Source organism: Patella vulgata, chromosome 2, assembly GCF_932274485.2.
Source record: "Patella vulgata chromosome 2, xgPatVulg1.2, whole genome shotgun sequence".
Taxonomy (NCBI): domain Eukaryota; kingdom Metazoa; phylum Mollusca; class Gastropoda; family Patellidae; genus Patella; species Patella vulgata.
In genome coordinates this window covers 78587379-78601189 of record NC_065880.2, presented here as the reverse complement: position 1 = coordinate 78601189, position 13811 = coordinate 78587379, and the positions used below count along the sequence as shown (strand labels likewise).

General features: G+C 37.3%; 1 protein-coding gene across 3 annotated transcripts in view; it reads right to left on the bottom strand.

The window, feature by feature from the left end:
* Positions 1-3949: 3949 nt before the first annotated feature.
* Positions 3950-13811, bottom strand: part of LOC126811755 (short transient receptor potential channel 7) — a 164377-nt gene continuing 154515 nt past the window's right edge. For 2 of the 3 annotated variants that reach the window (XM_050537641.2, XM_050537643.2), the window contains 5 exons: positions 13368-13574; positions 9810-9939; positions 9117-9284; positions 7871-8337; positions 3950-6937 (listed from right to left, as the gene is read on the bottom strand). In XM_050537641.2, the coding sequence (XP_050393598.1) occupies positions 6905-6937; positions 7871-8337; positions 9117-9284; positions 9810-9939; positions 13368-13574 (1005 nt within the window). In that variant the 3' untranslated portion in view covers positions 3950-6904. Of the gene's footprint in view, positions 8338-9116; positions 9285-9809; positions 9940-13367; positions 13575-13811 lie in introns of all 3 variants that reach the window. The other variant, XM_050537642.2, reaches the window with a different exon arrangement.

The window sequence follows — 13811 nt, the reverse complement described above, 5'->3', positions numbered from 1 at the left end:
TTTCGACGTTTCGACTAGGCATCTTCGACTAGTCATTATTAAAGGGACTATCCCGATTTGAACAGAGTCTCAAAAATAAAAGTCCGAGTACGTATGAAATTTAAACGCCAAAATATAGAGGAATGGTGTATTAACCCCGTCTCAAAATTTTAGCTCAAAATACTGAGGTATTTGGGCGTGAACATCAAAACTGCTTATCCGGGCACGTAACCCTTTTAAGATTTCGGGTCAGTCTTTTCGATGGGTGACCTGATAATCGATTCCCCTTCCTTTTGAGGTTTATACAGTGAATGACCCATGTGCTATACTTGATAACGAAAGGTAAATTTCACCGACACATTATTTTTATAAAATAAAAGTCTGGTTTTATCCACATACCGCTTAATACAGTTTTGTGACACCGGTCTCCACTTCCAGATAAAGACGGACGGGTTTAAGTTGTTTGAAAACGTATCACATATAGTTAGTTGCTCGGCCCTAATGCAGAGGATTTTAAGGGATTTTAATACAAAATGAAGCAGTTTTATTCTCCAAAATATTATCGGGATTGGCCCTTTAAGCAATGATAAAATATCAAAATATAACAGGACAATATTTACACAACAATACTTAATTAATGCTGACCAACCAGAAATATCTCTTAATTACTTTACCTGCAAAGGGTTATAGTAATATAAGCTACTAGTCGTTCGGATGGGTCGTTAAACCCCATTTCATTTCATTTCATTTGTTCGGATGGTACAAAAAAAAAATAGGTCCCATAACATGTATACTATTAGCAGCGCGTTATAGACGTCCCTTGACAGTTGGAAATCCATATGATCAGTCAATCGTAAAATTTCCTCATTCACCTAACACATAACTAGTGTTAATAATGTTAGGCTATACAAGTCTGGCGCGTGTCCAAATGGGGGTCGGGGGTATCTGGACTCTCCCCTCCTCGGACAGAGCATATTTTTTTCTCCTGCATTTTATTCATCTAATAACCACCTGCATTTTGTTCATCTAATAACAGATTTTTCATCACTCCACATATAGGCCTATATAGGCCTAGATCTAAATGATAAAATGAACAGAAACAGAAATGTTGATTTAAAAAGTATTTATTCATTATTCTTATACACAACCATGAATGGAATAATATGAATAATATGGATAAAGTAACAAGCCACTTAAAGATACATTATGGGAGATAAGATAAAGAGATGGCAGTTCTCGCTATAATAGTTAAAAACTAGATAGTGTAAAGGTAATTTGCTGAAAATTTCAGTCAAATTGATCCACTATGAGCCGAGAAAGAAGCGGGTGAAATGTTTCCATAGTCTCGGTCATCATTTCTAAAATCATTAATATAAACAGCATAGTCTCGATTATCCACTTTTTTGATTTAATTATCAATGGCCGTTAGCGGCATATAGGAATCTAATCCAGGCAACATCGAAGACTAGCCTTGACATAGAGAGTTTATTATGGTCTGGATAAGTTAATTATGTTTAATTGATAATTTAGATAACATTTCAGGCCTAAAGAAAGACTTGTAATAAGCAGATTTTGCTCTTGCATAATGCATGTTTAATGCTTATATAAAACAGGGCCCTGGGGCCTGTTTCACGAAATTTTAACTAAGACTGCCTACAAGAAATGAGGTCACTTTTGGTTTTGAGTTGATATTATTATGTTACATGAAGAGTTTTGTCTTGCCAAATCAGATTTGTTGTGTGATGCCAAAGAATAGGTCGACTTTCTACAGTTCATCGTAACTGTCCGGTGACTTTTTTTCCCCCCCAAGATATACATCCGAATCCACCAAACGCCCGTGACGCTCACGAAAGGCACGCTCCACTGGACTCTCACTATTTATATCTTCTTTTTAAGTTAGGAAAACACCCCTGGAACTATCCCATCCAGTAAATTACCTGTACAGTTGAGCCTTTGGGTCTTTTTTGAGTGGCATTTAGTAATTGAGAAGAGGTTCCCCCTTGTCAGTGATGCAGGACGGAGGGCCTGACAAGGAAAGCTGTCTAGTCGTTCGGATCGGGCGAAAACCCGAGGTCCCGTGTACACATTGGCGTGCACGTAAAAGATCATTTGACAGTTGGAATTCGATATAAGAGTAGGCCGTCGTGCCGCTATCCGGGAAAAATTTCCCTCATAGCACACTGTATGGCGTATGCCAGTCTTCATTAGGCCCGTTCGGAGCAGAACAGTAGGACGTTAAATCCCATTTGATTTCATTTCAGTAATTCAAAAGTAACACACAAAAAACAATTAACATGCAAAGTACGTTCAAACGATTGGCCATGGCTACCCTCGTCTTTATCATTCGTAGGATTAGGATATTTACAGTTTGCGGATCTGCTTACCTCATGGATTCACATTACTTGACTTCCATCACACATAAATATACTAAGCATATATTTTACGTAATATACTTAAAGTAAAGCGTAATCAATATAATCAACTCGGCTCATAGTAAGAAGTATTATTTGAACATATATATATATATGCTTGTATAAGGGAGATAACCAAGATCCAAGTGGAATTAAACCACTATTCTTTTTTCCACTGACTTCAAAATATTTTTCGGTATATTGTGTGTCTGATCTTAAAATATAATATGTTCGTTTAACATTTACTCTGGCATATTGGGGCTTTCATTATTCAACTCGTTGACATATATGTAGGTCCATTAATTAAAGGGAAATGTAGTCAACTACGAAGAACGAAACTTAACAAGGATGAGATTCTAATGTTTCAAGATTTAATGAAAACTTGTATCCAGGTAAGAAAACATTATTGACCCTGGTAAATTAAGGATAAATATAGTGTTTGAGATAGCTTTATTTTGACAAATATCAGAAGCAGGCCGGCTTTGATGTCTGTACGTGCAAGGATTTTGTAAATAAAATATAGAAAATGTTGTGGCACTATAATATTGAATTTTTACAAACATGTTCAAAGAATTATCTGACCCCATTTGTCGCTTTATTTATTTATCATTTATTAATTTCTGTTCGGCACATAATAATATGGTCCATTGTGTGTTTTTCGGCAAGTTAGCGACATTGGTTTAAATGGTTATCTCAGATTCGATGTGCAAAATGTAACACAAATGCTCGGCATGAAATTTATGGAGTTCAATATCCGCTCGGCGTACAGGGTACGTGCTCATTTCAATCTCCCCGCCTATAAGTTGCCGAGAATATATGATGTTCACAACTAGAAAAAGAAGATGTCGGGATCGAACATAGGTATGGAGTGTCAAGGATTGGTCAGAAAATAAGCTGATAGTCAATAACGTTTCGTTTTATATTGTATATTTGTATTTCATTGCCATCAACATAAGGAAATATGGTCACAAGACTTTACGTCGAATTATGGGAATTTTAAAACCCAAGTATATATGGTTAGGTCTAAACCCTAACCCTAACCCACGATCCTCGGCAACAACCACGTGCCCTAACCCTGTTTACATTTCGTGACTTTGAAGAAATCTGCAGGTGGTCTCAATATTTAGATCCGACCCAGTCACCGGTCTTGTATATCAGTCATACTATAACACAAATCCCTGTTGTTGTTGGGGGCGGTTTAACGTCCACTTCCACTTCGGGTGATATCGCAGACAAACAAATGTTTCCGAAGACACTTGCCTGCCAACACCATTTATTATTTAGACGCCAAGTGCAAGAGGGTAAGAACTGAAGATGGGAGGACGAAAGGGGAAATCGGTTTCCGAGCAGTGCAAAGTGCAGAGCAAAAAAAACGAAACGAAATGGTAATTATAATTGTAAGTAGATTGAACCAGGAAAGTGTCTCCATGCCTTCAGATACCCAACTGTACGTCCCAAAATCGCATTCTCTCAAGACAACAGAGAATTGTTAGGCGACAAAGCACACATCATCGGAAATAAAACAAGGAAAACAATATATATAAGAAGATATCGTAAAATCATTTATTATATATATCACACAATTGTATTTTAAAATGGAAAATAAAAATGCAGAATATCTAAACTTGAACAATTAAAAGACCACATTTAATATTATCAATTGGTGGGCATACAGACGACAAGTACACTAAAGTATCTCAATATCTCATTTTTCACGGTGTAACCCACACAAGTTTAATTAAGGGGACATTATGTAAGATTTAGATAAAGAGCTGACTGTTCTCGCTATAATATTTCAAAAATAGATAATTCAAAGTGAATATATTGAATATTTCATTCAAATTACTTTATTTTGAGCGAAGTTATCAATAGTTGTAGTGTAGACAAGATGTGTGCATTGATCGTAACGACCGTACTGGTCATTCGAGTCTTAGCCTCGCTTCTCCATTTTTAAATTAAATCATTAAATGGCCGAACAGTTCTAATCTACTTAAAATCGGAGCCACCCGATGGCTTCGAGAGTTAATTATAGTCTTGTCATGTTAATAAATGTCTAATTAATAATTTACATAACATTTAAGACCCTAAGAAGGACCTGCAATAGGCAGATTTAGCCCCTACTTGCCTATTTAATTAAAGACAATAAAAATATCAACGGCTGATAATCTCCTGAGATGGATTATGTCTAATTTTAAAGAGGCCCATCAAAAGATTTCAGCGAAGATTATAGGTGGCGCTGGTTCGTTTTGTATCCTTTTTTGACTGATATTCGTTTTAGAGATCTTTGTGGTTTGCAATGGATTACAAATTTCACAAATGACTACCATAGACTCAAACGTTTTATAATAATATCAAAATTGTTGCCTGAATTAAATTAATGAACTCCAGCAAGATTTATATTTATTCATAACTTTCATTCAAAGATGATTCCGCTTTATACGATCACAGATCTTCGTATTCTTGGTTATCTTTGTTTAGTTTGCGACATAAAAGACATCTAACTACAATTCCATTTGGATCTTCACCTCGATCCACGTATAAAATATCATCCCTACCAAGGGTATATCTATAGTATTATGGCCCGCTTTCCACGTACGTGTTTCCATCCGGCGAAAAAGTTAGTCTAATTCAAATGTAATAGGAGAGAGAGAGAGAGAAATGGGGTTTAACGTCCACTCGACACAAACTAGGTCATTTCGGGACTAACATATGGTTTAATTTTATTTCAATAATTCGCTTGCGCGTAGGGGTCTTTTAGCAGTGGGAGGAAACCGGAGGACCCGGAGAAAACCAACGAGGTTGTACAGGAAACCCTACTATTTGCCCCGTATAACCGGGGATTCGAAACCACGCCAGTTGACGCAATGACAGGCTTTATGATACAGCACGCACGTGCTAACCATTCCGCCATCTAACCCCCCAAAATGTAATAGGACCGTTGCGCGAAAAAAAAAGGTTGCTCAATGAGCGCCTTTTTTGCTGGCGTTTTTTCTCGCGTTAAGTGTGCGCATGCGGATCTTTACATTATGGCGTACACACATAAATGGGTTCTCTTCTAGTAAGTCTTGTTTCTGACCGCTCTTGTTTCTGCAAATACATCTCGCAAATGGCATATATTTTGGACATGACATGGCGTTATAATAACAAGGCGGAGCCTGAATGTAAACAATGTCGGGCTCTGTGCTGTAAAGAGATATCCTGGGATTTTTCAGCAGTTTTTCTGTACACATGAAAGTACAAAAAATCGCTCGCGGAAACGCTGTGTTCCTCCGCTGTAGAAAGCGCGTATGTGGAAAGCGTAGTTAGGATGCAAGGACTACAAATTTCTAGTATTTCTTCGGTCATCCATATTTTACTGGGTGGGGGGTGGGGGGTAAACTAGTGCACGAGGAAAAAAACATATACATGTAATTTGTTCACAAACATTAATAGAAAACTGAAAACAATTATTAACATAAAATGGATTCTAAATGAAGAAGGGGTAATGAAGTTTCTTCCCCTGCGAGAGTTGCCTCGTTCGAATAATACAAACAATGCACCCACTCGTGTACATTTTTGTATGCACGTAAAAGAACCCATGCAGGTGCGTATCCAGGAATTTGAGCAGCGGGGTGTCCAAGGTTGAGGGGGAAATACGGGTCCGCGAATTTGATAAATTCAGAAGAATTGAGATAATATTTATGATAATTTAATTTAAGTGCATACACGTCCAGGATTACAGTGGAGTGAACCAAAACTATGTTATTTCCATGAATGCAGGCGAGAAAAATATTCCCTTCGCCAGAGGGGGTGGGGTGGGGGCGGTCCGGTCTCCCTGCCCCCGCCCCCTCCGCTGGACACGCGCCTGCCATGACAGTGGGTATTTGATGAAATGTAGGCGTGATCGTCCGGGAATAAGTCACTTCCGTGGCATAGTACACGTGACAAACAAGGTAAACGGTATAATAGTCTAAAAGTGCTCAAAGTACTGTATTGACTGGATGCTGATCGCCATTCCGTTTACCCACACAGACACTTTTTGTTATGTCCACAATATAAATAACCACATGAATAAGCCTGCATAATACATATTAGAAGTTAAGTATGATACACATTGCTGGCTGCCTAGTTGAAAACATGTTAAAGGCTTAAATTACCTAGAAATATTAATTACATTATAAATTAATAATAATAATAATAAACGTGGTGTTTGCAATAGGTCGCAAGACGAAGAAAGGGGACATAACTCTGATAGAGATCATTACATGAAAAATAGCTTTTTACAATTAAATATATAAATACTAAACACATCAAAACCAACAAGGCATTCGGTGCAACAACTATGAGGTGAAGTTCACAATATAAAATATATACCGAAAACTTTAAATTATTGCTATAGAAATTGCACATCCATTTTATCGAATTTTGACAAAATATGAGAATGTTAAAATATTGTAGTTGTCTCCCTTGGTACCTTTTGCAGGAACCAATCTGCTGACTACGCCATGTATACAGTGGAACAAAAGTAAAGAGCGTCATTCGACAAAATGGACTCGTAATGTCGACACCTATAATAAACAAAAAAAATATTTGTAAAACGCGTCGTAGAGTTATTTTGTTGGACAATAATAAAAGTTCCGTTTTGGGAGCGAAGAAATAAATATCAAATCGCGTGACACTAAAGACACCAGAAATATTTTTTCACACTTCATATTCCTTAAGGAAATCTAATATCATCTTTCGTTCTTAAAGGTAATGGGTAATTTAAACTCAATTATGAAAAAGGAATCGGCGTGAATATTTGACAAGCAGTAGAATTACCGATCGACAATTTTACTCTTAGATCTATTCAGTGATATTAAAGATGCACTATACAAGATTTGGATTTAGAGATGACCGTTCTTGCTATACTTTATTCTGAGCAAAATGTTGAGTGTTTGGAGTTTTCACAAGATAGTCTCGATTGAAAAAATTCAATGTTATCAAAGTCTTGATTATCTATTTTATCGTTAAATTATTAAATGCCGGATGTGTTCTAACTAATCCAATCATTTGTTTAACAATTGATACGTGAAAAAAAATGACTTGCACTAGCCAGATTTAGCTCTTACATAATGCATATTTAAAGTCTCGTTAGTTCTATTGGCCAGGGTATGGTTCACGCACAAATTATAATATGGATCATCTGCAGCGCAACATCACAAAAACAGACAGACATCCACACAACAGCAAAATCAACAACACTTCGATAATAATAATAATAATAATAATAATAATAATTTCTCTATGATAAAGATAAAAGAAGTTTTGAGTTTTATCACTAACAGCCTTATAAAAAATCTCCAGAAACGTGAATCATATCAATATAGAAATATTCTAAGATCATCCAGTGTTTCGGCTGTAGCGCCAGCACTACCCGTCATAATGTATATTAAAGAAATTGTTTTAAACCCTTCGATCACAATTTTATTATATTAAAAGGCGTCTTCACTACGTTATACCTTGCTCTCCCCTTCATCAGGAGCCGATCTTTTTCTCACTGAAGCTGAACGATTCATGGATGTAGTGTTCGTTTTCGGGTGTGCGTTTGTCACTGCATTAGGAGTGGGTTCTATTGGTTGGGCAGGTTTTGATGGTGTCGGGCGCAAACACTGGGCAAGGTTCACTATTTCGCCTTGTATGTTTGATAACGCTTGTACCACATTACACAGAGCCTTTTGGTTCTCTGACATTAAACGGCGAATAAATTCAACGTCGTCCATCATTCTATTATTGTCTTTACTGTCCGACTGTAACTGTTGTAACCGTAAGTCCAGTAACTTTTGTTGACGCATTATTGCATCCAGTTGGGGTATTGCCAATGTCGTTGCTATAGGTAGATTAGCCGCCGATGGCCGTCTTTGCTGTGATTTAGATTGCTGTCTTCGTTTAGATGCTTGCTGTTGGTGATTGGGAGAAGACAATTTAACTAGATGGGAAAAAAAAGAGAAAAGAAAAAAAGCACGATAAGAAAAGCTAAAGAAATAGTGAACAGGATAATAGAGGAGGGAACTAAGAATATTCATGTCAACTTTTAAAAGGATATTTAAATACAGTAGTTTGAGGGTTATAAAACGTTTCCCGTATAATTACCGGTTAGTAAATGGTTCTTTACAATAAATCTCCCTAGTGATTGATTAATGCCGAACGGCACCGTTTTAAAGTAATGATATACACATTGTACAATACAAGGTATTTGTACTGTCCTATTATTGTCCGTGATCAAAGCAGACTAGTGTTTCTGGCAATAACAGAACTCTTCAAGATATGTTAATTCTAAAAGGGGTTTCAGACAAGATAACGTTTGAAAAGGTCAGCTATTGTTATCTAGAGGCAACCACCAATCGATATTCAACGTTCTCATATCCCCAGGATCTTAAATAAACTGCAGATTTATGTGCAAAGTAATTACGATTGGGGTTTTTAAAACATGGTCTAAATTTAACTAATTTATTTTATTTTAGTTCATTTGGGTCAAGAAAACACTTATTTTCCTTTCTGTATCATTAATTAATACGCACTGTAATTAATGCAGGTTGTAATTAGTATATTTTGTAATTAACACGTAGACGCAATGCAAGCAGTAATCCTCACCCATTGTAATTCGTACCACTGCACACTGTAATTTTGTAATTAACACATGTAATTAACACACATTGTAATTAAGACATTTTGCAATCATTAACACATGTTGTAATCGCAACTTACTTTGTTTATTCCGTTCATCCGGGTCTTCTTCACCTGGTAAGGGCGTGGCAAACTGGAATCTAGAAGGAATATCAGGAACCGGGGGAGGTGTTTCTTCTTGGGAGGGATCAAATATTTCCACATGATCCATGGGCCCACAGTTACCACCACCACCAGTCATATTTTGAACTAAAAAACAACAAAAATATAATTAGAACCACCACGAATTTGCGCAGTGGGAGGAAACCGGAGGACCCGGAGAAAACCCACGAGGTTGGACAGGCGACCCTACTCCTTGTCACGTACAACCAGGGATTGGAAACCTCGAAACCACGCCAGTTGACTCAATGACAGACTTAATGATACAGCGCGCACGTGCTAACCCCTAATCCATCTACCCCCTACCCCCCCCCCCCCTTGCTGTACTACAAACTAAGTTCGTTTGAACCGCGCTGTAGATTCTATAATATTATTTTTTATCGGCTAAATATAAAGATGGTTTGAATTTCAAAGGGACCTTCATTAAATATCGATAACCAAGATATCTGAAACATCAATATCTAAATAAAAAATTTGTTGGGTCTAGGACGATTTGATTATTAAACTGAAGTAGACACGCGCGGAAGAATTAAAAAAAAACCTTGGTAGAGAGCTAAAATATCTTCCATAGAAAACTAGATTATTGGTGAAAGCAAAATTAAAAGGATTATTTACGTTTCTCTTTTTCATCTTTAGCTCTTTCTAACTTGAAGAGATATCTTTTAACCAATCGATGCATGATATCAATATATGACGTCTCTTCTTCTGTTATCTTCAAGTTCTTTAATACAGTTTCCCGCCGTTTCTGAAATTGGAGTAGATAATGGAATGAACGAATTTTTCTAATGACACGAATAGAAACAAAAACATGTAAGAAATTTGATTTTTTCTATTTAATGCCATCTAGACTCAAAAGCTGATGAAACGATTATGGCCATATATATGTCGAATAATCTTGCATATTTTCGGAACACTTTGTTCATATCTCGTTATCAAGTGGCGGATATATACATGCGTTTGCTAGATCCATGTGATGCTGAAGATTTACTGATGCAGACTTCACCAAGGAATGTGATTAGATACCTTACACCCTCCAATCACAATATTACAGCTATATCACTATGAAAACAGTTCCCATTTGAAATGTTTGTCTGGGTATCCGTTGATGTAACTAAATTTAAGTATACAAATTATATGCTAAAATGTGCAATAATAGCACAAATAGTTTTTCTGAAAGTTTCAGCTCAAAAGATTGAGTCGTTCGGAAATGATAGCTAGACAAAACCCTCGGCAGTACCCTACAGCTAGCTTCGGCTGTATATGAGAGAGAGAGAGAGAGAGAGAGAGAGAGAGAGAGAGAGAGAGAGAGAGAGAGAGAGAAAAATGGGGTTTAACCTCCACTCGACACAAACTAGGTCATTTCGGGACTAACATATTTTTTTTAAAAATTTTATTTACATAATTCGCTTGCGCGCAGGGGTCTTTAGCAGTTGGAGGAAACCGGAGGACCCGGAGAAAACCCACGAGGTTGGACAGGCGACCCTACTCCTTGTCACGTACAACCGGGGATTCGAAACCACGCCAGTCGACTCAATGACAGACTTTATGATACAGCGCGCGCACGCTAACCATTCAGCCATCCAACGCCCCCGGCTGTATGACGGAAAGTAGCTACACCATACAATTGGTTAGATTAGTTAGATCTTTTTACTAAGGCCACCTGCAGATTTCCTCAAAGGTTTCGAGATGTAAACAGGATTAGCGCTAACCCTAATCCCAACCCAAGACCTAGATCCAAGTCTTACTCTAATCCACAATCCTCGCCAACAATCACGTGCTCTAACCCTGTTTACATCTCGTGACCTTTGGAGAATCTGCAGGTGGCGTTCGTAAATAGATCTGACCCATACAATCGTGACGCGGCTACCGGTTTACTTATTATGGCGTCGTTCGAGGATAGTGCAGAATTTTCATGGCAAAGCTGTCCTTTGTTTAAATAAAAGAAAAACAGCTTCAGACATTGAAAGCTTTGTAGGATAAAACACCCTTCATTAGGAGTCTTCGTTGTACCCTTAGTTTGTAATTCGGGAATTTGAAAGTATTTCCAATGGCGGAATTTCTCATACGCCCAAGGTTACATGTAGTGTACCGGAGTCTGCCGAGGTTTGCCGAGTGCGCTAGACTTGTTTAAATCACTTGTTCCATTACATGGGTGAAGCGATAATGCGACGACCAATGAACTCGGCAAAAAATCTGCGGATAGTAGGGAACTCAAAATCTGTAGTTATTCGAACAAGTAGCACACATATTAGGACAGTAGTACCTGACTGGGGAAGATGTTTCTTGATAGTGGTACCTGACTAGGATAGCGGTTTCTTTATACAGATCAGGACACTAGTACCTGAATAGGATAGGGGTTACTTTAACCAAGGTAGTAGTACCTGAATAGGATAGGGGTTACTTTAACCCGTTTGATTCAGTACAATATGTCTGGGTCATTTAAATAATTATCTCTTCAACGTTTACAGCGTTTCAACATAGGAAATCTGATAACTTTGTTTTCTTTTCACTTTACCAAACCATTTGAATTATTTCACGGATTGAATTCCATCTTTTTGTTGTGTTGTTCTTCTAACCCCACTAGGTAGATGTTTCCACGGCGCCACGTACCATACATTGTAGCGCCTATGAAACACCTCTCCAGTGAGGTCAATTATATCTTCTATACTCCCTGTCTTCTTCATTCAATTCCCACCCTTGACATTTAACCGAGCTACAAGTTGTCTGCCATAGAACAATGAAATAATTTCGCAACAGCAATAGGGACGAATATTTACGACCCGAAGACAAAAAATGCGACATTATGACCGGTAGAAGGAGAACCATACCATTTTTGTATAGGAGTTACAAAAAAATCTTGTAGTGCGCTTGCCCCTGATATTATTACAAGCGATACGATTTGCCCTTGATATGTTTTCGAAGGATATGACTTACCGATGCCGTTTGACGTTAGTTAATACACAGTAATACCGAGGATATACCATGCCAAATTATAATATATCAGGAACCTGTCACCGTGCAACCATTAGATAGATTCATCCAGACACAAGATGATTGCTAATCAAGAAGTTCGTCACCCACTAACCCTGACCCTGACAAGTGGATGGTACTACTTCTTTGAAAAAGCATCACAAAGCTTGCAATAGAAGGGACCAGGAGAGAGAGAGAGAGAGAGAGAGAGAGAGCAGACCTTAGAGTATTCGGTCACCCAACCGTGTTGTAAGGACATTCTACACAGAATTAGCCTGATTATTTACTGAAGTGTATCCTAGATCTTTCCTTGATTAACAGACTAATATTCGTTACCCTTGCTAAGGGGTTATGAAATATAAATTTTGTTTTATTTCCAATTTAAGTCTGGGTGACATATGATACATCTTTATTAAGCCCATGGTCTCTATAAGAAAATCCAAAAAGTCCAGAAAACATTCTAAAATAAAATATATATTATTCAACAAAGTGATGGAGTAGAGTACTGCAGGACATCTGTAAATCTTACAGTAATTTTGATATCCGTTAAACAATGCAAAAAAGGCGAAATTTGACAAAACAATGGCAAGTGAAGTTTTCCATCCCTTTTTCGAAATTTAAAGGACAATATTGGTGTCAGTCATTATCACATATGTGATAGAACTCGCTAAACACGTTCCAAATAAAATTTTAACATAAAGAATTGGCTGTCACTAGGTAAGAGAAAAATAGAAAAAGTCCATTCTATACCTTAACATAACAACTTTTGATCTTCGAAGGAATTGTCAGTGAGCAGAAATTCGCCCATGTAACTGTTATCACTCTTTCACTCTTCACTTCAGTCAGTTATATAGAGGGATAACTTATGTTTTCCTATTGCGTTCGTTACTTCCGATTGTTGAAATTTTTATTACGCATCTATCGCAGCAATGATCTCTGTGTTAAAATTATAATTGGAACGTATTTAAGGAATTCTATCACATATGTGATAATGACTTAACGAATTCTATCACATGTGATAATGACAATGACACAAATATTGTCCTTTAAACCCCTTGCATGCATGGCAATGTTTATACGGTTACATTCAAACATCCAGGCGTATGTTCTTTATCAATGGCTTTTCCTTACTAAGGGGCTTCATTCTTCGAAATTTGCAAAATATGACATGGAATAATAATGTACACAATATCCAATATTTACCTTAAGAAATGTTTGTTTCTTTTTTCTCCCGTATTCTAATATACTAGTGTCTTTCCTTTTAAATAAGAAATTACAGAAGTCGACAGCATAGAGAAAAGATTTAGGTGTTGGTATCATGTTAAATGGAACTGGTAGTGTACTACCATCATCCATATAATTCAACCATAGTTTATTACGAGCAAACTTCCATTCTACATCACAATCAGTCTGGAAAATACATCACAAATAATTATATTACTGTTTTATATATGACCCCAACATAGTATACAATATTAAAGATGCAGTATGCATTATGTAAGATTTCGATAAAGAGCGGGGGATGGGGGGGGGGGGGGTTGGATGGCCGAATGGTTAGCAAGCGCGCTGTGTCATACGGTCTGTCATTAAGTCAACTGGCGGGGTTTCGATTCCCCGGTTGTACGTGACAAGGAGTAGGGTCGCCTG